Source organism: Bubalus bubalis, chromosome X (assembly GCF_019923935.1).
Source record: "Bubalus bubalis isolate 160015118507 breed Murrah chromosome X, NDDB_SH_1, whole genome shotgun sequence".
Classification (NCBI taxonomy): Eukaryota; Metazoa; Chordata; class Mammalia; order Artiodactyla; family Bovidae; genus Bubalus; species Bubalus bubalis.
Genome location: NC_059181.1, coordinates 16927890 through 16950332, shown reverse-complemented (window position 1 = coordinate 16950332; position 22443 = coordinate 16927890). Strand labels below are relative to the sequence as shown.

Genomic DNA, 22443 nt, shown 5'->3' with positions numbered 1-22443 from the left:
GTCAGAATAGCCATTATTAAAAAGTCTTCAATAACCAATTATGGCAAGGATGTGGAGAAAAGGGAACCCTCTTGCGCTCTTGGTAGGAATGTAAATTGGTGTAAGTATGGAGGCTCCTCAGAAACCTAAAAGTAGAATTACCATATGATTCAGCAATCCAACTCCTGGGCATACACTTGGACAAAACTGTAATTCAAAAAGATACATGCACCCCTCCCTATGTTCATGGCAGCAGTATTGGTAATAGCCAAGACAACCTAAATGTCCTTTGACAGATGAGTGAATAAACAAGATGTGATCCATAGATGGATACAATGGAATACCTCTCAGCCAGAAAAAGAATGAAATGCCATTTGAAGCAGCATAAATGCAGCTAGAGCTATCGTACTAAGGGAAGTAAGCCAGACAGAGAATGACCAATACCATATGATATCACGTATCTAAAATATGACACAAATGAATCCATCTATGGAACAGAAACAGAATCAGGCACATAGAGAACAGACTGGTGGCAACGTTGCCAAGGGGGAGGGGGTTGGGCAGAAGGGTCCAGTGGGAGGCTGGGGCTAGCAGATATGAGCTTTTATATATAGGATGGATAAACAAGGTCCTACTGTGTAGCACAGAGAACTATATTCAGCATTCTATGCTAAACCATAATGGAAAAGAATATATAAAAAAAAGAATGTGTGTATATGTGTGTGTGTGTGTGTGTGTAACTAAATCACCCTGCCATACAGCAGTGATTAACACAATACTGTAAATCAACAATACTTTAAAAAACAAAAGAGTCTTCTCCAGAGAAGACGAAGTTCTGTGCAGTCCAAGAGTTCCTTTTCTACTTTGTCCTGAGAATACTAAGACCTGAACTTAAGAGATCACTCTTTAGCTTAGTGGCTTGTCACAATCCAGTTTCTGAATGCCACCATAGCTGCACTATCATGTTATCCTTATTCCAGAGCTATTTACACAAACAGCCAAGAATGGCTATGGACTGCCTGATGTGGTTCTAGAGTCTGATTCTAAGTACACCTTGAGAACATTCTCACAAGGGCTCATGTGAGTGGGAATCAAACCCTTATCTGCAAGTGATAATGGATTACAACTTTGGACATTTAAGTTGGCCCCTAGCAGGATACACATCATCCAAAATCAGACACCTGTCCACAAGATACAAACACCGTGTTTGGTGTCTGGATGCTGGTCTTCATTCAGGGGCTCCAGGCAAAGCAACTGCCAAGGCTTCCATAGAGAGCTAATGCTTTGACATAAAACTACACAATAAAATTAATTTAAACATAAAGGTTCATCTTTCTTTTTAACCTAGCCATTTTTTCCTTTTTTCCACTGTTTACATTTAAATGCTTTTAGGGCTTGGTGACTACCTGGAAAGTTCTTTTACAGAACCCCATCTGTTTTCCCAAATCATTTTATTAACATTCCTCAAGCTATCCTCTTCCCTCTCAATTTCCAGAGCTCAACATCTAAGCAAAAATCACATAATACATGGCACTTAACTTATGCACAAGAAATCTGTCACTCCACATGTCACCTAGCATTGGAAAAATCTTTACTGGAAAGCCAGTAAGACAGCAAACTTTCCACTGAGAGCAAAGAAAAAAAAATAGTTTAAAGACTTAGAGTGAAAATCAATGGCAAAAGGACACAAAAAGTGATTATAAACAATGCAACATAAGCCAAAGGAGCTAAAGCTAGGCCTTTGATGGGATGCTGGCTTAGAGAATGGCCTGCTAGGATGAACTTGGGCAAGGACGGTGGAGTCAGCTGAGCCTTTATCTTCTCCAAACTACTATAGCAACTAGTCAACATTTCGTAGCTTTTCTCTACTACCTTACTGTGGATTTAGTCATTCAGATCAGATCAGATCAGTCGCTCAGTTGTGTCCGACTCTTTGCGACCCCATGAATCGCAGCACGCCAGGCCTCCCTGTCCATCACCAACTCCCGGAGTTCACCCAGACTCACGTCCATTGAGTCGGTGATGCCATCCAGCCATCTCATCCTCTGTCGTCCCCTTCTCCTCCTGCCCCCAATCCCTCCCGGCATCAGAGTCTTTTCCAATGAGTCAACTCTTCGCATGAGGTGGCCAAAGTACTGGAGCTTATTGGTTACCTACAATTCCCCAAAGTGCATATCTACTGCATGTCCAGGTATTGTATTTCCTGTAAAATAACTTGATTCTCAGAATGTGTGGAGAATATGATATCCATCAGTGATTCTAAGCATTTGCCTAGCTAATAAACTAAGCTCTCTGATTTTTAAAAGAAAATGGGGAGGAGGATGAGTTAATGAAGAACAATAGTCCCTATTTGACCTAGAACTATGAATTTCTGTAGCTGACCCAAATTTTGACCACGTTTCATGAACTTGTTATACATCCCATAACTAATTCCAAACTCATCACAAGGCAATTTTTGACTGCATTCTTCTCCTGCAGAAAACAAAACTGAGTAGCTAAAACCCACCAATTTTTGGAATTCCACCCAATTACACAAACATTTCTTGGGAGTCTACCTGATGGTTCAATGCCTCCTTCTCTTGAGTCCTAAACTGCCTTGGCCTCATACCTCTAGTTTTCAAAAGATTTGGTGTTTACTGTCAAAAAGCCATTTCATTTGCTTGCCCTCATTTAAAAAAAAAAAAAGCTGTGAAAACAATGAGGATGGGGGTGGGAGACCTTCAAACTCTTTTCATGCTAAAGAACAGCAGAAGTGAATCCCAGGAAGGAGGTGTGGACTTATAAGGATGTGGCATTTCCTCAAGATTTGGTGTGAATTCATTGATTTAATTTACAACAATTGGGATTTGCCTCTGTGCTTTTGAGTGTTTTTAGCTCCAGCTGGCAGAGGGATTATTTTCCCCTGGAATGCTCAGACCCAAACACAAGGACACCTTCAGAAAGAGGAAAAGGAAGAGATACAGTCTAGGAACCTAGGTTGAAAACTAGGAAATTCTTTTCCACTAAACTGATTTAAAAAAAGACTGTCATGCTGGCTAGTGCCTAACCAATCCCACCACCTTTTTTGGAGTTTACTAGTACTGGGACATTTCCCCTTGGATGTGTGGGCATTTTGCATCAAGATATCCATCCTAGTTCCCCAATAACCCCAAAATATCACTTCCTGAAAAGAGCTAGGGATGGGGATGTTAACTGTGAAATTGACACAGTGTTCCTCAAGCCCTCATTAAACCTTCAAAACCAAATCAAGTTCAAACTCAGATGCAATATTAAAGCTCACTAACCCCTCATCTCTCCAAAGTCAGTTCCTACTCATCCAGCCTCACACACTTTCCGTTCCTATAGAGTGAACTACTGTGTGTACATACGCTCTTCATTTTTCCATCCCCATGCTTTAGTTTGCCCTGAAAGCACAGCCTCTCTCATCTCTCCATAGGGCTGAATGTTACATACCCTTGGAAGCAGGGTCAGAAACTGTACTAACTGATCCAGTTCCCAGATAGAAGAAATTTCTTCTCTGCAATTCCAAACTATATCATCCCTAACTCTCTTATGGGCTTTCCTGGTGGCTCAGGCAGTAAAGAATCTGCCTGTAATGCAGGAGACCCTGGTTCCATTCCTGGGTCGGGAAGATCCCCTGGAGAAGGGAATGACAACCCACTCCAGTATTCTTGCCTGGACAATCCCAGGGACAGAGGAGCCTGATGGGCTACAGTCCATGGGGTCGCAAACAGTAGGACTCAGCTGAGCGACTAAGCACACACACATAATTCTCTTATGGCAACTCATTTTCCCATTGTGTATTATTGCTCTTTCATCTCAGTTGAGATAGTGAGCTCTGTGTAGGCAGGGTCGTTCCCACCCAGCACAGTGAAACACACACACAGAGGAGGATTCACAAGCACTCATGGAATGAAGCAGTGTGACCATTTAACAAGCCCAAGTAACTGAGTGCAGGCAAAACTTGACAGACACACTTACCCAGAAATATATGTTTAGCGAATACCACTAACAGATCAACAAACAGTATCCAGAACCCAAAGAGCAGAAAGTCAGGTTAAGCTGAATTATCTACATCTTAGAAATAAGGCAAAAAGAAGACTGACTCCTTTGGATGTATACTAGACTCCACTCCATTGAGCCAGCTGAAGGAAGGGTTATCTGACTCTCTGGGCTGGGATGTAAAAGAGCTTGATTTTCTATTGACTATTGAGGAGGGCTTCGTCTCTGCTAAGTTAAATGTTAACTTAAAGAAAACTGATGGGATGCAAGGTATTTAGCTCAAATATAATGATTTTATTGCCCCTTAGGTCACAAGAAGATCCCCTGGGGGAGGAAATGACAACCCACTCCAGTATTCTTGCATGGAGAATCCCCATGACCAAGGACCCTGGCAGGCTACAGTCCATGGGGTCACAAAGAGTCCGGACATGACTGAGCGACTTCACTTTCACTTTAGGTCACTATCCAGTTCTGCATTGAATTTAGCTGTCTTATTCTAGCATTCTTTTCCCTGACTACCTCCAACCTCCAAATTTGTACAAATCAGTTTCTGATAAAGCCAGCTTTATCATTTCACTTGTTCCTTTATCAAAGATTAAATAAATTTCAAGGCAGATTCATTTGATTAAAGAATGCTCAAACTACCGCACAACTGCACTCATCTCACACACTAGTAAAGTAATGCTCAAAATTCTCCAAGCCAGGCTTCAGCAATACGTGAACCGTAAACTTCCAGTTGTTCAAGCTGGTTTTAGAAAAGGCAGAAGAACCAGAGATCAAATTGCCAACATCCGTTGGATCATTGAAAATGCAAGAGAGTTACAGAAAAACATCTATTTATGCTTTATTGACTATGCCAAAGCCTTTGACTGTGTGGATCACAATAAACTGTGGACAATTCTGAAAGAGATGAGAATACCAGACACCTGATCTGCCTCTTGAGAAACCTGTATGCAGGTCAAGGAAGCAACAGTTAGAACTGGACATGGAACAACAGACTGGTTCCAAATAGGAAAAGGAGTACGTCAAGGCTGTGTGTTGTCACCCTGCTTATTTAACTTCTATGCAGAATACATCATGAGAAATGCTGGGCTGGAGGAAGCACAAGCTGGAATCAAGATGGCCGGGAGAAATATCAATAACCTCAGATATGCAGATGACACCACCCTTATGGCAGTGAAGAATAACTAAAGAGCCTCTTGATGATAGTGAAAGAGGAGAGTGAAAAAGTTGGCTTAAAGCTCAACATTCAGAAAACTAAGATCATGGCATCTGGTTCCATCACTTCATGGAAAATAGATGGGGAAACAGTGGGAACAGTGTCAGACTTTATTTTTTTGGGCTCCAAAATCACCACAGATGGTGATTGCAGCCATGAAATTAAAAGATGCTTACTCCTTGGAAGGAAAGTTATGACCAACCTAGACAGCATATTAAAAAGCAGAGACATTACATTGTCAACAAAGGTCCATCTAGTCAAGGCTTTGGTTTTTCCAGTAGTCATGTATGTATGTGAGAGTTGGACTATAAAGAAAGCTGAGCGCAGGAGAATTGATGCTTTTGAACTGTGGTGTTGGAGAAGACTCTTGAGAGTCCCTTGGACTGCAAGGAGATCCAACCAGTCCATCCTAAAGGAGATCAGTCCTGGGTGTTCATTGGAAGGACTGATGTTGAAGCTGAAACTCCAGTACTTTGGCCACCTGATATGAAGAGCTGACTCATTTGAAAAGACCCTGATGCTGGGAAGGATTGAGGGCAGGAGCAGAAGGGGACGACAGAGGATGAAATGGTTGGATGGCATCACTGACTCAATAGACATGGGTTTGGGTAGACTCCGGGAGTTGGTCATGGACAGGGAGGCCTGGTGTGCTGCAGTTCATGGGGTTGCAAAGAGCTGGACATGACCGAGCAACTGCACTGAACTGATGTGAGATTTTGATGCTTCATTTTTAAAACATTTGCCTTGAAAATGTGAATAATTATGAATAAAGAAATGCATAAAAACAGGTAATGCTGATATCATTATTTATCTACTTATAATTAATTTTCTCTGATTTTTATCTAGAAATTTCCTAAATACCAAATTTATTCACCCACACAGATTTCATTCCATTCCACACGATTGATACAGAAATAACAACAGCAAATGGAATATATTCTTTACTCTTTGTCTAGAATAATTTCTCATGGCATCTATCTGTATATTTGAAAGTCTCCTACAATCAATTCAGTAATAGTTTCATTTTAAAAGCCTGTATGTCAACTAAATACCTAATCTTTTGAATTAAAAATAGACTCTGCTTGTAAATTTCTTGAATGACACATCTATCTATTGGTTCAAATTACCGAACATTACAGAATGTAATTTTACATGTTAGGATGAACAGTGTTTTATAAGTTCAAGCCACACTAATGTTGCATTAGGAGCAAGACAGTTGTTCTGAAATTGCTAAAGGCCATAATAGAAACCAGACACTAATGCTTTAAAAAGTATCTGAAGTGGAATGAAATAATCACTCAATCCATAAAGCATTTGTAAGATTTCACCATAAAAGACAGGTAATTTTTTTCCTTTTTTTTTTTTAAACTGAAGAGAAATAATTCTTTCTTCTGGTCCTTCCTAAACATCAAATGCTATCACATCATAAAAAGAAAATACAGCACATGGATCATTTTTTGTTCGTCCATCTAATTCTATAATACATATTCACTTCACCCTATAATAATGAGGTCATGGTTGTTCACTATTATTGACAATGCTATTTAATCAACAAGGCTCCGCATGCTCCCTGGAAAGATCCCTGCCAGAAGCAGTCAAAGACCTGCGTTCTGCAACTTGCCCTTGCTTTTAGTGCTGCCTGCATGCTCTTGACTAAATCCCAACATGCTGCAGTTATGGTGAACTTCATGGAAACATATTTGTCAACTAAGATGTATTTATTACACCTGTAGTGAGTTGAACTGTATTGTATTCCACCCCCCCCCCCAAAAAAAAGTATGTCTAAGACGGAATCCCTGGTACCTGTAAATATAACCTTATTTGGAAATGGGGTCTTTGCAGATGGAATCAAGTTAAAGTGAGTTCACACTGAAGTGGGCTTCCCAGGTAGTGCAGTGCCAAAGAATCTGCCTGCCAGCGCAGGAGACTTAAGAGACACTGGTTCGGTCCCTGGATAGGGAAGATCCCCTGGAGGAGAAAATGGCAACCCACTCCAGTATTCTTGCCTGGGAAATCCTATGGACAGAGGAGCCTGGTGGGCTACAGTCCATGGGGTTGCAAAGAATCTGATGCAACTGAGCACACACGCATATTCAAGTAGGGTGGAGCCTAATCCAATGACAGGCATCCGGAGGATGGCATTGAAACATGTAAAATATCATGTATGAAACGAGTTGCCAGTCCAGGTTCGATGCACGATACTGGATGCTTGGGGCTAGTGCACTGGGACGACCCAGAGAGATGGTATGGGGAGGGAGGAGGGTTCAGGGTGGGGAACACATGTATACCTGTGGCGGATTCATTTTGATATTTGGCAAAACTAATACAATTATGTAAAGTTTAAAAATAAAATAAAATTAAAAAAAAAAGAAATACCAGTAAAATATATATGCTAATGATGGGTCCAAAGAACACAGATTTTCCTCCTAAAAAATTAATCATCTGCATGTAGCCAATACATGCTTCACATCAAGAAGATCATCTATAAATTCTTAGATGAGCCATAGAGTCCAAGGTCTTTGTCATCTCTGTTTAATAAAATAGTCCAGAATTACTCATGCAAAATTTACTAGAGAGTGTTCTGCCTTTATTCAGAAATCTTACCAAAAGTAATAGAACATTATCAACATCAGTATTGAAAGTTCAAGTTCATATGGACAACTTGAGACTGAGTCTCATAAACTTTGAGATCTGTGATATTTTATCCCAGTTTTAACTTAAGAGTCAGAAAACTTTGTCATTGCCATATTTAAGTTCTAGTTTGAAAACCTTGTCTAAAAAAAAAAAAAAAGAAGAAGGAGAATTGGGTACAGACACAGAGACGCACAGGGAGAAGGCCATGTAAGGACAGAGGCCAAGTTTAGAGTGATGGATCTAGCAGCCAATGGACGCCAAGGACTGGGCTGCAAACACTAGGAGGTGGGAAGAGGCATAAAAGAGGCTCCCCAAGAGCCTTCAGAATGAGCAAGGCCTTGCCAACAGCTTGATGTTGGACTTCTGACCTCTAGGAATAGCAAAAAAATCAATGTCTGGTTCATGCCACCCAAGCATGCAGTAATTTGTTACAGCTGACATCGGAAACTAATACAACACTTTTTCAATAGTGCTTTTGGGGCGGTTGTTCTTTGGAGGGGTGATTCAAATCTACAAGTTTAGGGATGCTAAAGTAAGCTGGATTAGGGAGAGCTGTGATAGGAGTAGGGGCAGAGCAAAGCAGTGGATGGGGAGAGATTCTTGAAGGTTCTAGTTCCTTCTAATTTCATCCATCTTAGATATCTGGCTTCTGCAAAAACTAATCTTAAGAAGATTCCCATCAGAAAAATATAAAGGGTGAGGAGGGTATAAAAACCATGATCAAGCAGTTTTCATATGAAAAACAGCACATAGAGAAACTCACCTCAACATGTTGACATGTTTGAATGAGTTTAGCCAAAAGCGTCTCCAGTTCCGTGTTCCTCTTAATAAGGTTGGTGAGGTTACTCTCCAAGTTTTGCTGTTCAAAAAAAGAGAGAGAGGAAAATATTATTCTGCATGCTTTTAATACTTTAGTATACATAAAATTACTTAGAAAAATGGATACATTTTAAGAGAAATCTCAATGAAATCTATGCCGTTTCAAGTTCTTGTAGATTTATACTAGATTTTGAAAAATCACATGTAAAAGATTGTTTTAAAATGTTCACCTCTTACTCTTTTTGTGCCTGCTTCATGCACGAACTCGGGCACATTTCACTGACTAATTAGTCACAGGTTATTTCCTGGTTGTGCACCAGGGAGAGAAGAGGTAATTGGATTTCTAATTCCTTATCTGAATCAGAAATGGCAGTAACAGAAGGAATACGCTCCCATATCAAATCAACCACTGTTGGATTTTTAGAATTTACCATCTTATGGGCAGGCTGATGTCAATCCCCTGGAGAAAGGTCTGAACTATCCAGCTATTGCTGACATTATGGTCATTTATAGGCATTTAGAAGAAGTGCTCATGATACATGTTTATTCACTCACGGTATGTTTCACTGTACATGCTTCTATTCTATGCCTATCAGCCTATCAATGCCAAATCAAACTTCCTTGAATGTTACATTTTTCATATCACTATCCGCCTTATGGACTTCCGAGGTGGCACTGGTGGTAGAGATCCTGCCTGACAATGCAGGAGACTTAAGAGATGCGGGTTTGATCTCTAGGTCAGGAAGATCCCCTGGAGGAGGGCATGGGAAGCTACTCCAATATTCAAGCCTGGAGAATTCCATGGACAGAGGAGTCTGGAGGGCTACAGTCCATAGGGTTGCAAAGAGTCAGACACAACTGAAGTGACCTAGCACATATCCTCCTTAAGAATCTAGAATTATGCCCTATTCCTTTAGAACATGCATATTTTTTACAATTTATTTTATTGAAGTATAATTGATTTATAATGTGTTAATTTAGCAGATTCAGTTTGATATACACACACACACACACATTATTTTTCATATTCTTTTCCATTATGGTTTATCACAGGATATTACCTATAGTTCCCTGTGCTATACAGTAGGACCATATTGTTTATCCATCCTATATATAATAGTTTGCATTTGCTAATCCCAAACTTCATGGCAAATAGATGGGGGAAACAATAGAAACAGTGACAGACTTTATTTTCTTGGGCTCCAAAGTATCTGCAGATGGTGACTGCAGTCATGAAATTAAAAGACACTTGCTCCATGGAAGAAAAGCAATAATAAACCTAGACAGCATGTTAAAAAGCAGAGACATTACTTTGCCAACAAAGGTCCGTCTACTCAAAGCTATGGGTTTTCCAGTAGTTGTGTATGGAAGTGAGAGTAGGACTATAAAGAAAGCTGAGTGCCAAAGAATTGATGCTTTCGAACTGTGGTGTTGGAGAAGACTCTTGAGAGTCCCTTGGACTGCAAGAAGATCAAACCAGTCAATCTTAAAGGAAATCAGTCCTGAATATTCATTGGAAGGACTGATACTGAAAAGAAGCTCCAATACTTTGGCCACCTGAGGCAAAGAATTGATTCATTGAAAAAGACCCTGATGCTAGGAAATATTGAAGGCAGGAGGAGAAGGGGACAACAGAGGATGAGATGGTTGGATGGCATCACCAACTTGATGGACATGAGTTTGAGCAAGCTCCAGGAGTTGGTGATGGACAGGGAAGCCTGGCATGCTGCAGTCCATGGGGTTGCAAAGAGTCGGACATGACTGGGCGACTGAACTGAACTGAATTCGAAACTCCCAATCCACCCCCAACCCCGACCCCAACCTTGACAACCACAAGTCTGTAGAACATCAAATTTAAAATTCCCCACAATGACTATTAACTTTATTTTCAACCACAGTAACCCTCTGTCCTGGGTAAGATTTCTTAAGAGTTCTCCATGGCTTCTTATTCTTTATGCTCTTTATTTGTACCATTTTGCCCATCGACATGCGTATTAATGAAGCTTCTACCACATGCCAGATCATGAGAGAGAAAACTTAAAAGATCTACTCCCTATGTGCAAAGAAACGAGTACAGCACTGGGACAGAGATGCTGTAAACAAGAGAAGGGGGAGAGTCGGGCTGCCTCAGAAGGTTTCCAAGATGACGCTTCTTTCTTGGAGGCTAGGAGGATGGTGAACATGAGTGGGAGTTTCTTGGGAAAAGAGAATGCAGGTGGAGGTGAGCACACAGAAGTTTCCATGGGTGGGGAACAGCACAATCTCATACAACAAGCTCAGGGAGGCATGAGAGGGCAAAGGATTAGGGCAGGTGTGTTTTTAACATATAACCAATTCCATAGACATGGTGAAGGTACAGAAAGGCAATCTGATGGTAGATCTAAGTTTTGTAATGCCATCCGAGTAAAAGGATCTGGAAAGACTATGAGGGAGATTTTGAAAATCAACAATTTCATAAAGGTGATAACAGTTCATTATACTGAGAAATTTATTTCTGAGGATGTTTACTCTTTCTACTTTCCTACATTTGAGATTTAGAAAGGTATAGTCAGAAAAATAATCACTTTTATTGAATGCTTAAAATGTATAATCTCAAAGCAGAAATCTCTCTGGTCATTCTTAAACAAGTTATGCCTGTGCATCCGGTGTTTATCCTATTGTCTAACTTTTTTCCTATTTCACTGGCCACATTTTTCATTTCCAGTAGGTTCTTTATAACATCTCCCTTTTCTTGTTGAATTACCTTCTGTTCCTGTTCCTGGATGCAACCGTCTCCTCTACAACTTCCAGAGAAGTGAATATACTTATACGTAAGCTCTTCTGAGAAAAGGCAATTTCCTATTTTCCTGTATTTGCATAACATTTCAAGAGAAATGGGTTTCATCTTAGGTCTTGTCATTTCTGTCTGACAGCTCATCTGACGTGAACTTCGTCCCCTGCACAGGCAGCTGAGGTGCCTACTCAGTATTAGGGCTTGAGTCTGCTTTCCCAGAGAAGGCATTCCCACAAGACACCCATGTGCCACAGAGGCGCAAGTCCTGGTTTGCCTCAGTGCCTCTGCTTCCTTCCATGAGAATCCTGTCTGGCTCCAGTTCTAGAGAAGGTGGGAGTGCCGTTCGAGCCTGGTGTATACATGGGAAGCCCTGCACTCCAGGTGCATGGGGCGTCTAAGCCTTCTGCCACGTGTGGGGCACACTCCACCAGGTTTACCTTCAGGTCCCCGCTGGCCCCTCACCCCCTCCTCTCATTTCTGCATGTCCTTTCATTTCTGGTCCTTGGAGTCTTTCCACTTATGTTTAAGCTTGGTTATTATTCTTTAAAATGCATTAAAAATATTTTGTCTGTAATTCTCATGTGTTCAGAGTTCAGGGAGAGGTTTTGGGCATTATTTCATCTGGACGGGAAGAGCAACAGGAAATCTTCCATGTCGGCTCTGAGACACTCAAAGCGTCTCAAGTATACATATTTTAAGACAAGAAGAACTGTTTATCCCCTGAAGGATGGGATACCACAAGAAGTCAGAGAATGCACCAGACAGAGTGATTTACGTGCAACTTAATGATATTATGTTTGTATCAAAGAAAAACTTGCTTTCAAAGCTCTTTGCCGCCACCACCACAAAAGCCAACTGTTTTTCTACTGTTTGAATTAAAGCAAACTGCAACTACTTTATGGTCTGAGACTAGAGAATCATTTCGAGGCCTTCAATCATTCAGTGTCTTTCACGTGGATATGACGACTTTATGGTACATCTGTCAACTTATTTTTGTACGTTCATCTTAGGGAATCCTTTTGCTTTTCTTTTTGGCTGACCCTTCAGAGCAGGAGATTTCTCAGGAAATGCATCATGAAACTGTTTAAAGTTCAATTGTCATAGGTAAGACTTTGAAAGCTAGTCAGCAAGAGCTCCAAATAAATGCAATCTAACACATTTAGACTTTACAAACATCTGCTTGCTTTCCCCTCCCTTTATTAAGGATCCATCATGTATAAAATCTGTTTTTAATCAACTAATGTGCAGACTAAAGCCTGTGGTTTAAACCCATTGACCTAGCTAGATCCTTTGGGGTTATTCAAATTTAAATAGTACAAGTGTTATTGAAGCCCGCAAAGAATTACTAAGTCTCTTAGAAATATAATAAAGGGAAATGAAGCTGAGAGAGAGACTTGATTCCAAGAGGTACCACAGGGACTGATAACACTTTTCAAGAGAGTTCAGGGAACGGGAAGGGAACCGAATCCAGTCCTCAGTGAACCATGTATCCATAACTTCCATTACAGGGACTGATATGGAGTTTTCTCGAATTTAACTGTATCACTAACATCCTGTGTGGCAGTCAGCAGGGCCTATAACCTCTTGATTTTGACTGTGCTTTGTGCAAAAGAGAGAGAATGCTTTTTGGCATCAGAGTCTTGCGACTGAAGTGGATATAAGTATCTACTTCCCTATGGATATCTAAGGAATTCTACAGAATAACCCTCTCAAAAGTTTTAGTTTCCTGTTCTCACCTCAAAAACGTCAATATATTTCCATTTCCTTAGGGAGCTGAACCATGTAGAAGTCCAAGTCAGGCATGAGTGACCACACAGGTAGAGCAAGGAACCTGGGGCTATGACCTCAGCTCAGTTCTCCTGGACACATGACGCTAGGGCTTAGTTTTCGCATTAATGTGTAGAAACAATAAATATACCCATTTGTTCTATTGGGGCTTCCCAGGTGGCTCAGAGGTAAGAATCCACCTGCCAATGCAGGAGACACAGATTTGATCCTTGGGTCAGAAAGATCCCCTGGCAGGAGGAAATGACAACCTACTCCAGTATTCTTGCCTGGGAAATCCCACAGACAGAGGAGCCTGGTGTATTGCAGTCCATGGGGGTCACAAAGAGTTGGACATGACTTAGTGACTGAACAACAACAACATGCTATTGTTAAGTTCAGAGGAGACGTTGAGTACACACACCAGGAACCATAATAAAAAGGTTTGTTGAAATCATGAATTACAGGACGAAACATTGTTTGGGGTCAGCACCAGATATTACAGGAGCCCAACCTCATGTCTCAAACACTCACCCTTCTCAAGCCTGCTGATGGCTCTCTGCTCAAAGTACCTGTTCCTTTTGGTTCCAGGGCTTTTTCTGGCCCCAGGCAGGCAGGGCAGGCTGGGGTGCTGGGGAGAAGGCAGGTTGATGCCCCAAGGAGCAGCCCTCAACCAGCAAGTACTGGTAGCTGGTAAACAGCCCAACTTCCTCACCTCCAGGTGGGACCACTCTGAGCTGGGTTTCAGAAAATCTCACAGAGTGCCCCACTGGGAGGAGCCCAGTGTTCACAGCAACCGCCTGCTCATGACCATGCCCTCTTTCTGTCCTGCCATCCCTCTCCCTTCCAGATGCTTCCTGGATCACCTCCCAATTTGCATTCTGATTCAGGGTCTTCTAGAAGAACTCAACTAAAACTTTTTTCCATAGACATCCTAATCTTTTAGTTTTCAGTATTCCTTCTTATGAGGAATAGCCAAATAAACAGAAGATTGGGGACCTCCCTGATGGTCCAGTGGCTAAAACTCTGAGCTCCCAATGCAATGAGATTTGATCAATGAGGTTTGATCCCTGGTCAGGGAACTAGATCCCACATGCTGCAGCTAAGGCTTTGCATTCCACAACTAAAAGATGCCGCGTGCATCACCTGAGACCCAGCATAACCAAAAAATAAACCACAAACAGAAGACTATTGTTTTGGAAAGACATTTACAACTACAAAAGTTTGTTTTCTGTTCCTCGCATCTTCGCTCTTTCCAACCTTTTCAAGAGACCACAATAGCCTTCAAATCCCAGGCTGTAAACCAGCTCTAAACTGTCACTAGAAATATGATTTGAGCCACAAATGGGAATCACATTGAAAATTTTCTAATAGTTGTTATTTTTTTTTAAAGTGTAAAAGAAACAGGTAAAATTTATTTTAATATATTTGGCTGAACTCAATTTTCAAAATATTATCATTTCAACACGTAATCAATATTTTAAAACTGATGAGATCTTTTATATTCTTTTCCTTTATTTTTACTAAGTCTTTGGCATGTTTTGCACTATGCTGCTGCTGCTGCTGCTAAGTTGCTTCAGTCGTGTCCGACTCTGTGCGACCCCATAGACGGCAGCCCACCAGGCTCCCCTGTCCCTGGGATTCTCCAGGCAAGAACACTGGAGTGGGTTGCACGTATAACATATCTCAATTCACAAAGCCACACTGCAAACACTTAGCTGCTATATCAGTTCGTGGCTCCATTACTGGACAGCATAGCATCAGAGTCTAGAACAAGGGTCAGCCATGTTTTCCTGCAAAGGGCCAGGGAGTAAATAGTTTAGGCTTTGTTAGCCATATGGTCTCTGTTGCAGCTACTCAGTTCTGCTGCTGTTTTAGTAAGAAAGTGGCCACATGTAAACATGTGGGACTGTGTGCCAATAAAATTTTAGAAGCATTCTGAATGGATGCTTTACAACTCCATTAGATCACAAGATTTCTGGGAAAGCAAATACTACATTGTTGAATAAACACAGTTTTACATGAGTAGACAGTCTAGGATTATCACTGATACATCATTTCACATTTTGTCTAAAACCAAAGTCAGGCTGTGCCTAGCCTTAACTCATCACCTCTTTCCCAGGTATTTTTCATAGTCCTCCTCTTCCTCTACGAAGGGAAAGGAAGAGTCTTTGCTGAGAAAGACGAGGCTTTTGTAAGTGTGCGACTCTTTGTTGTAATTCAACACACACCCTCCCACCATGTCATCACCCCACCAAAGAGGAATATAAATCATTCAAGATGGTCTATCTCAAAGTAGACATGCAACAAGTCAGATTTCGTTTTCTTCTTATGGAGCAGAAGACTGGGTGCAAATCAAGTTTGTGAAAGACACCATGGTCAAACACGTGCTGCTCCAAGAAGGATGCTCCCCTGCATACTTTGTATGGAAAGGAGGACTAACTTTTCCAGCAATTTTTGTTTTAACGCATACATTTCTAATATATTCGGATGGAGCCAGACTCAACCTCTTTCATGTTACATAGTTTTCAGTAAGGTTTATTTGAGTTGATCACTGAACAATTCGTGACAGGATAGCTGATTTTGCAACCCATCTCAATACGAGCCTTTAGGCATGGATATGGACACTGGCTGAGGATAGTAAATCCAACTTAACAGATGAGCTTTGTGCTTCTACACATACTGAGACCCAATCATATAACAAAGTAAGCAGACAAAAATACCCCTCATTTTAGCCTTTGGAGACCTGTACCTAAGAGTCAGATTGCAAGGAATGAGGGACTTGTCATTGAGCAGTACTATGAAAATATGGCTGAAACAGGAGATTTTAGTAACTCCTTTTGGGTTTGTCCAGGCCTTAAAGAATGTTTGCCCTTATTCCGAAGTCAATGCTTCAGAATGTCTTTAAAGTAGTGTTAAGTCTGGATACCTTTCAAGGCAAACACAAATCTGGCTTGTTCCATTCTATAATTTTCAGAGCGACACTCAGGAACTCTGTTCATAGTCTTGACACCCAATACCAGCCCTCCAGCACCATCAGGATATGAACACGTCGAGTGCCACCATCCGTATATTTTCTTCTAACAAACTTTAATCATAACCCTTAATATAAAAACACACCCGTATTAACACATGCCACCTGCACAAAAACGTAAATTCTTAACATGTAACTAAACTCTTAAGATGTTTTAATTACATTGCAGGAATTTGAGGCTATCTTCAGGTTGAGCTCATGACAGACCGCAAATCCGGGTGATTTATGCTGGTTTGAGTTTTTAATGCCTTTTTTCATTAGTTATGATAGTTAACATTTCCAAATGCCCTGGCAAGACAGGTCGCCCAGGGAACTTCAAAAACATAATAAAACCCAATCTGCATACAAATTTAAGTCTAGTGTTCCATGGACGACAATTTAAGCCATTTTGATATGTGATACTATATTTACCTTGTCAGATTTTATTTGATATTTCTATATTAACACCACAGAATCTACACCATATATTTATAAATTCCACAGTCAGTTCAGTGTTTATTATTGTAATCTAGTAGTCAATAATATACAGAGAATAATTTTTAAATACTGTTTGCAGCCTAGAAGAGCTTTCAAATGTTAATGGATATAAATAAATCTCAGTATAATTATACTCATTTAGCTGTAATGTTAGCAGATCCAATGGCAACTACTCATTTGCAGGTATTAGAGATGTGAGTGGCCTTTCCTGTTCATTCTTCATCCACAGGCCCTATTTCTGTCTGTAAGAAAGATAAGCAATGGACCAGTAACACATTCGTCAATTTTGAGAATCAATATTGAGCGAAAGAAGCTGAATGACTAGGAAACTTTGAAAGTCTCTAACTTAAAAATAATGATGTCCTACAAACTAGTGGTTACCAGGGGGAGAGGGGAAAGGGCAACATAGGGGTGAGGGGTGAAAGGGTTACTAAGGGGCTCTATGAAATTGTGTGTGTGAAAGTTTTGAAAACTGTAAAACACTATAGAATATCAAGACTCTTTCATTCAATAAGAAAGGAAAATCTCAATTATTAAAAGAAAAAGTGATTGCCTAAGAGAAATGTTTTAGAGAACATAACTAGGACTTCTGTCAATGGAGAATACAGGAAGAATCTTGTGAGATGACAGCGTAGGGGTCAGAGCCATGAAGGTCCAATATGGCGGTCATCCTGCTGCCTTCTCTGCTCATTGCTTCCAGTCAGGTTCTCAAATCCTCCTCAACTCAGCACTCTGGGCTACCATAGCAGATCCATGTGGTTAACTCCAGAGAGGTGACCAGTTTGTTACTCAAGAATTAGATGGTGAAAAGATTATGAGAATACTTGAAAACAGACTAATTTTTGCTTGAGTGAAAGCTTTCAAGTTGGGGACATATTTAATCTCCTAAACCAAGGGTTGGGAAGCTACAGCCCAAGGGCAAATCCTGCCTGCTGTTTGTTTTTGTATGGCTTACTAGGTAAGAATGGTTTTTACATGATTTTTTTAACCAGGAAAAGGATAAAATTTTGTGACACATGAGAAATATATGACATTCAAATTTCTATATCCATAAAATTATCTAGGAACACAGATAATCCCATTTGTTGATGGTTTGTCTCTGCTTTTATGCTACAATGACAAAAGTTGAGTACTGGTCCTTTACAGAAAATTGCTGTCTCCTTGAAAAAAAAGTTAAAAAAATAATTCACAGCTTTTTTTATTAATTAATACAGAGTATTTTCTCTATTGGCTCAAATCATTTAAAAATTTAAATGTAACTCAATCTGCTTAACATGAGAGTATAAGAGTATAGCTAAACCTTCAATCATTCAGGTACTCAAAATTCTAAAGGAGAGCTTTTTGTTGGCTACCAAAATAAATTTTAATTCACAAAAGGAAAAAAAATAGCTTTAAATCACCAGTAAAATATAATGTCTGGATAAATTCCTCTGCAACTTCTGTTCAGAAAAGTAGAAGATTCAGACCCAGAAAAAGTAAGAAAGGATCTTAAGTTCAATCAAGGCTGCTATAGGAAGAACATGGTAAAGAGTGAGTAAAGAAGGCCCTGGCCATATATTGGGAGAAAACTCTAATTTGAAAAGATCAATGCACCTCAATGTTCATTGCAAGACTATTTGCAAGAGTCAACACATGAAAGCAACCTAAATGTCCATCCATAGAGCCATGGGATAAAGAAGATGTGGTGTACACACAAACACAAACACACACAAACACACACACACACACACACACACACGGAATACTACTCAGCCACAAAAAAGAATGAAATGCCATATGCAGCAACATGGATGGACCTAGAGATTATCATACTAAGTAAGTCAGACAGAGACAGACAAATATTATATGATATCACTTATAGGTAGAATCTAAAATATGATACAAATTAAATTAGTTACAAAACAGAAACAGGCTCACAGACATGGTAAACAAACTTATGGTTACCAAAGGGGAAAGTTTGGGGGAGGGGAGGGATAAATTAGGAGTTTGGGATTGGCAGATGCAACTACTGTCTATAAAATAGATAAACAATGAAGACCTACTGTATAACACAGGGAACTATAATCAGTATCATGTAATAACTCAAGAGTCTGATCAAGCTCCAGGAGTGGGTGATGGACAGGGAAGTCTGGTGTGCTGCAGTCCATGGGGTCACAAAGAGTCGGACACAACTGAGTGACTGAACTGAACTCAATAATCCATAATGGAAAAGAATATGAAAAAGAATATTTATATAGTAACAATGAAACTAACACAACATTATAAACTGACTATACCTCAATATTTAAAAAAAGGCACAGCACAAGGATTAGTTAGTTCTTTCCACTCTGCAGTTCTTTCCACTGGGCTTCCCTGGTAGCTCAGCTAGTAAAGAATCCACCTGCAATGCAGGAGACCCCGGTTCAATTCCTGGGTCGGGAATATCTGCTGGAGAAGGGATAGGCTACCCACTCCAGTATCCTTATTCCCTTGTGGCTCAGCTGGTAAAGAATCTGCCTGCATTGCGAGAGACCTGGGTTGGAAAGATCGCCTGGAGAAGGGAATGGCTAGCCACTCCAGTTTTCTGGCCTAGAGAATTTCATGGACTATATAGTCCATGGGATCGCAAAGAGTTGGACGGGACTGAGTGACTTTCACTTTCCATTCTGCAAAGAAGTGTAAAGCATTGGGGTTTTGCAAACAAGAGTAAAGTACTGGATTGTGAGTACACCTCCAGTGTGGAAGTACTCACTGACTGTTTGTTGTTTCCATCAGTTTTCTTTTTCTCAGTATCTTTTCTCTTAATCATAAAATACACCTCAAAGGAGAGCTTAGAGCACTGGATAATTAATGTCTATAAAACTGATATTGATGGATGTCAAACATTGTATATGTCCCTTCAAGCTTTACTTCCTTCATCACTCAGAGATTGAATAGTTTTGATCTTATCCCCTTTCTTCCGTCTTAAGTAGATGATGACATTGCCAGATACTCATTAACATGTTCTGGCCTTTCTACTTAAATAGGGTTTTAACTGATACCATCAAACATTTTTTACCAGATCTGAATGTCCCATGGTGGATGCTTAGCCGTCGATGAATGGAAATACTTTTTTTTACATTTTTATTTTTAACATACTGTGTGAAGACCAAATCTTTTTCTAAGCCAGTGCCTTACACTCCAAAGATATTTCATGTTGCCTGAAGCAAATATATCAAATGTATTTCAAGTTAAAACAGTTGAGTCTTTGATCTAATAATTTTGCACAAGTAACTATGATTTGCATTGTTTCTATAGCAACTTCTATCTCCTCAAATTTTTAGGTTTTAGAGGCATATACCTTTTCTGGATTATCTGCTAAAAACAAATTAACATTCAATACATGATTCAGGTTTGCTCTTGATTTTGTGGCATTCCCAAGAAGGGTTCATGTTGTTCATAAAATTCATATCCCATCTACAGAGTGCAAAAAGTATTAAAAGTAAGGGAGGTTACACTCTTTGATTAAAAAAAAAAAGACTAAAATTACATTCAACCCAAAGTTGGTCTGGTCTGTTAAGAATTTATAGAATCAATGTTATGTAAGAGAATTCCCCATTTGAGACAGCCTAGAGAAGCAAGACGGAGAAGGCAATGGCACCCCACTCCAGTACTCTTGCCTGGAAAATCCCATGGATGGAGAAGCCTAGTAGGCTGCAGTCCATGGGGTCGCAAAGAGTTGGACATGACTGAAGCGACTTAGCAGCAGCAGCAACAGCAGAGATGCAAGAAAGACTATGAAAGCATGCGATCATTTCTTAGCCCCAAGTAACCTTCAAAGACAGAACCTCCCTTGGGTTTCAGACCTAAAGACTCTCAAATTCCTTAAATTCATTGCATCATTCATCCCTGACTTCACCTTTTACTCAGCCAGCCATTTCCTCTGCTTTTAGTAGCATAAGGCTGTCTTTGTCCAATCGAAGTGATTTGATTGAAGCCAAATTAAAGCAACATGAAAGTTATGGAAGGAAGCGAGATGACAACAATCTACTGGGTGAGTGGTTCCCACCATGGTCTGCACTATGCAAATCAACTAGGGGGCTGTACAAACACAAGGCTTGGTCTCCACCCCCTTCCCAAACAAAGAGTATGAATTACTTAGACTGGGGTGAGGTGCAGGAATTGCAATATTTCAAACTCCTCAGGAGATCCTAGTGTGCAACCAAGTGTGAAAACTGTTGTTCAAAATCAGGTTGCCAAGTTGCTGGACTGACACAGTGTATAAAAATTAATCATGTAGTCAGTTTACTAGTTTGACACTTCAAGATTTGTTCAGAATGAAAGGAATATTTTTGTAATGCAGCATATGTATATAAGTATGGGAATAAAACTAGATATAACTATACCAAAACTGTAAATTTAGGTGAATGTATTGTAGGAAATCCAGGAACTACTGAAATAGTGCTCTGCAGGGGACACTGATTATCACTGGTCACAAAGTGAGAAGGCTGTTTTGACTTGAAAATACAGCAGAATAGTTTCTTGAATCATTCGAGTATTCCCAATGTCAAAGAATAATCCCTGATGGTCATCTCAGTTTATCATTTGCAACAGTGTTAGTATCATAAAAATTTGCTTTGTTGATTTTAACAGTTGTTCTTTCCACAGAAATATAACAAAAGTAGCTTAGATGTTTATGATTCAACAAGATTTTTTATATGGTGCATTAAAGATTTAGGAAAAGGATTTAAGGACTCTGATGACAAAAGAATAGATTCATTCGCCTACCTAGATTTTTATTTTTAAGATCAACTCATGTAACACAATTGTCTTGAAGACCAGAAATTCCTCTGTGGTTTGAAAGGTAAAATGCAATATTTGCAATGATGGAAACCACAGTTGTTGTTCAGTCGCTCAGTTGTGTCTCACTCTTTTGTGACTTTGTAGACTGTAGCCCGCCAGGCTCCTCTGTCCATGGGATTTCCTAGGCAAGAGTACTGGGTGGAGTTGCCATTTCCTTCTCCAGGGAAGCTTCCCAACCCAGGGATCGAACTCAAGTCTCCTGCGTTGAAAGGTGGATTTTTACCACTGAGTCACCAGGGAATCCTGGAAACCACAATGATAACTTTTAATTCCTTCATCTTTGTTTTGCTTTAGTTGACGGCTTTTCTTCAATTGATGGCCACTGGTCTGCTAGTAAAAAAAAACAAACAAAAAAAAAAAACAAAAAAAACACCTGGAGAGTGAATTATTTAATTTGCAGTGCTTTACAACAAATTATTAAGCCATTTTCCCAGAGTTGGTTTATATATACATGACTAAAGACAATTCAAGGGTCACTGTATTTCAAAAATGAACTAACTTTCATTTCCCTGGCATATACTTTAATTTATGTATGTGTGCGTGTGTATGTGTATATTATTCTTGCTACAAGGGGGCTTCCCTGGTGGCTCTGACAGTAAAAATTCTGCCTTTAATGCAGAAGACCTGGGTTCAATCTCTGGGTCAGGAAGTTCTCCTGGAAAAGGAAATGGCAACCCACTCCAGTATCCTTGCCTGGAGAATCCCATGTACAGAGGAGCCTGGTGGGCTACAGTCCATGGGGTCACAAAGAGTCAGAAATGACTGAGCACTTTCACTTTTTTCCCTTGCTAAAAGAGAAGGTAATAAATGTCACATAAAAATATTTCTGAAGTCAGTTGCTCTTAACCCAGGGAGAGAAAAAGGTCCAATATTCAGAGAACTGGAGAATTGCCAGTTATAATAATCATGAATGACAAAGTC

General features: G+C 40.1%; 1 protein-coding gene across 5 annotated transcripts in view; it reads right to left on the bottom strand.

The window, feature by feature from the left end:
* Window positions 1-22443, bottom strand: part of MID1 (midline 1) — a 789406-nt gene that overhangs the window by 80845 nt on the left and 686118 nt on the right. For all 5 annotated transcript variants that reach the window (XM_025276522.3, XM_025276517.3, XM_025276520.3 and 2 more), the window contains exon 3: window positions 8598-8693. In XM_025276522.3, the coding sequence (XP_025132307.2) occupies window positions 8598-8693 (96 nt within the window). The remainder of the gene's footprint in view (window positions 1-8597; window positions 8694-22443) is intronic.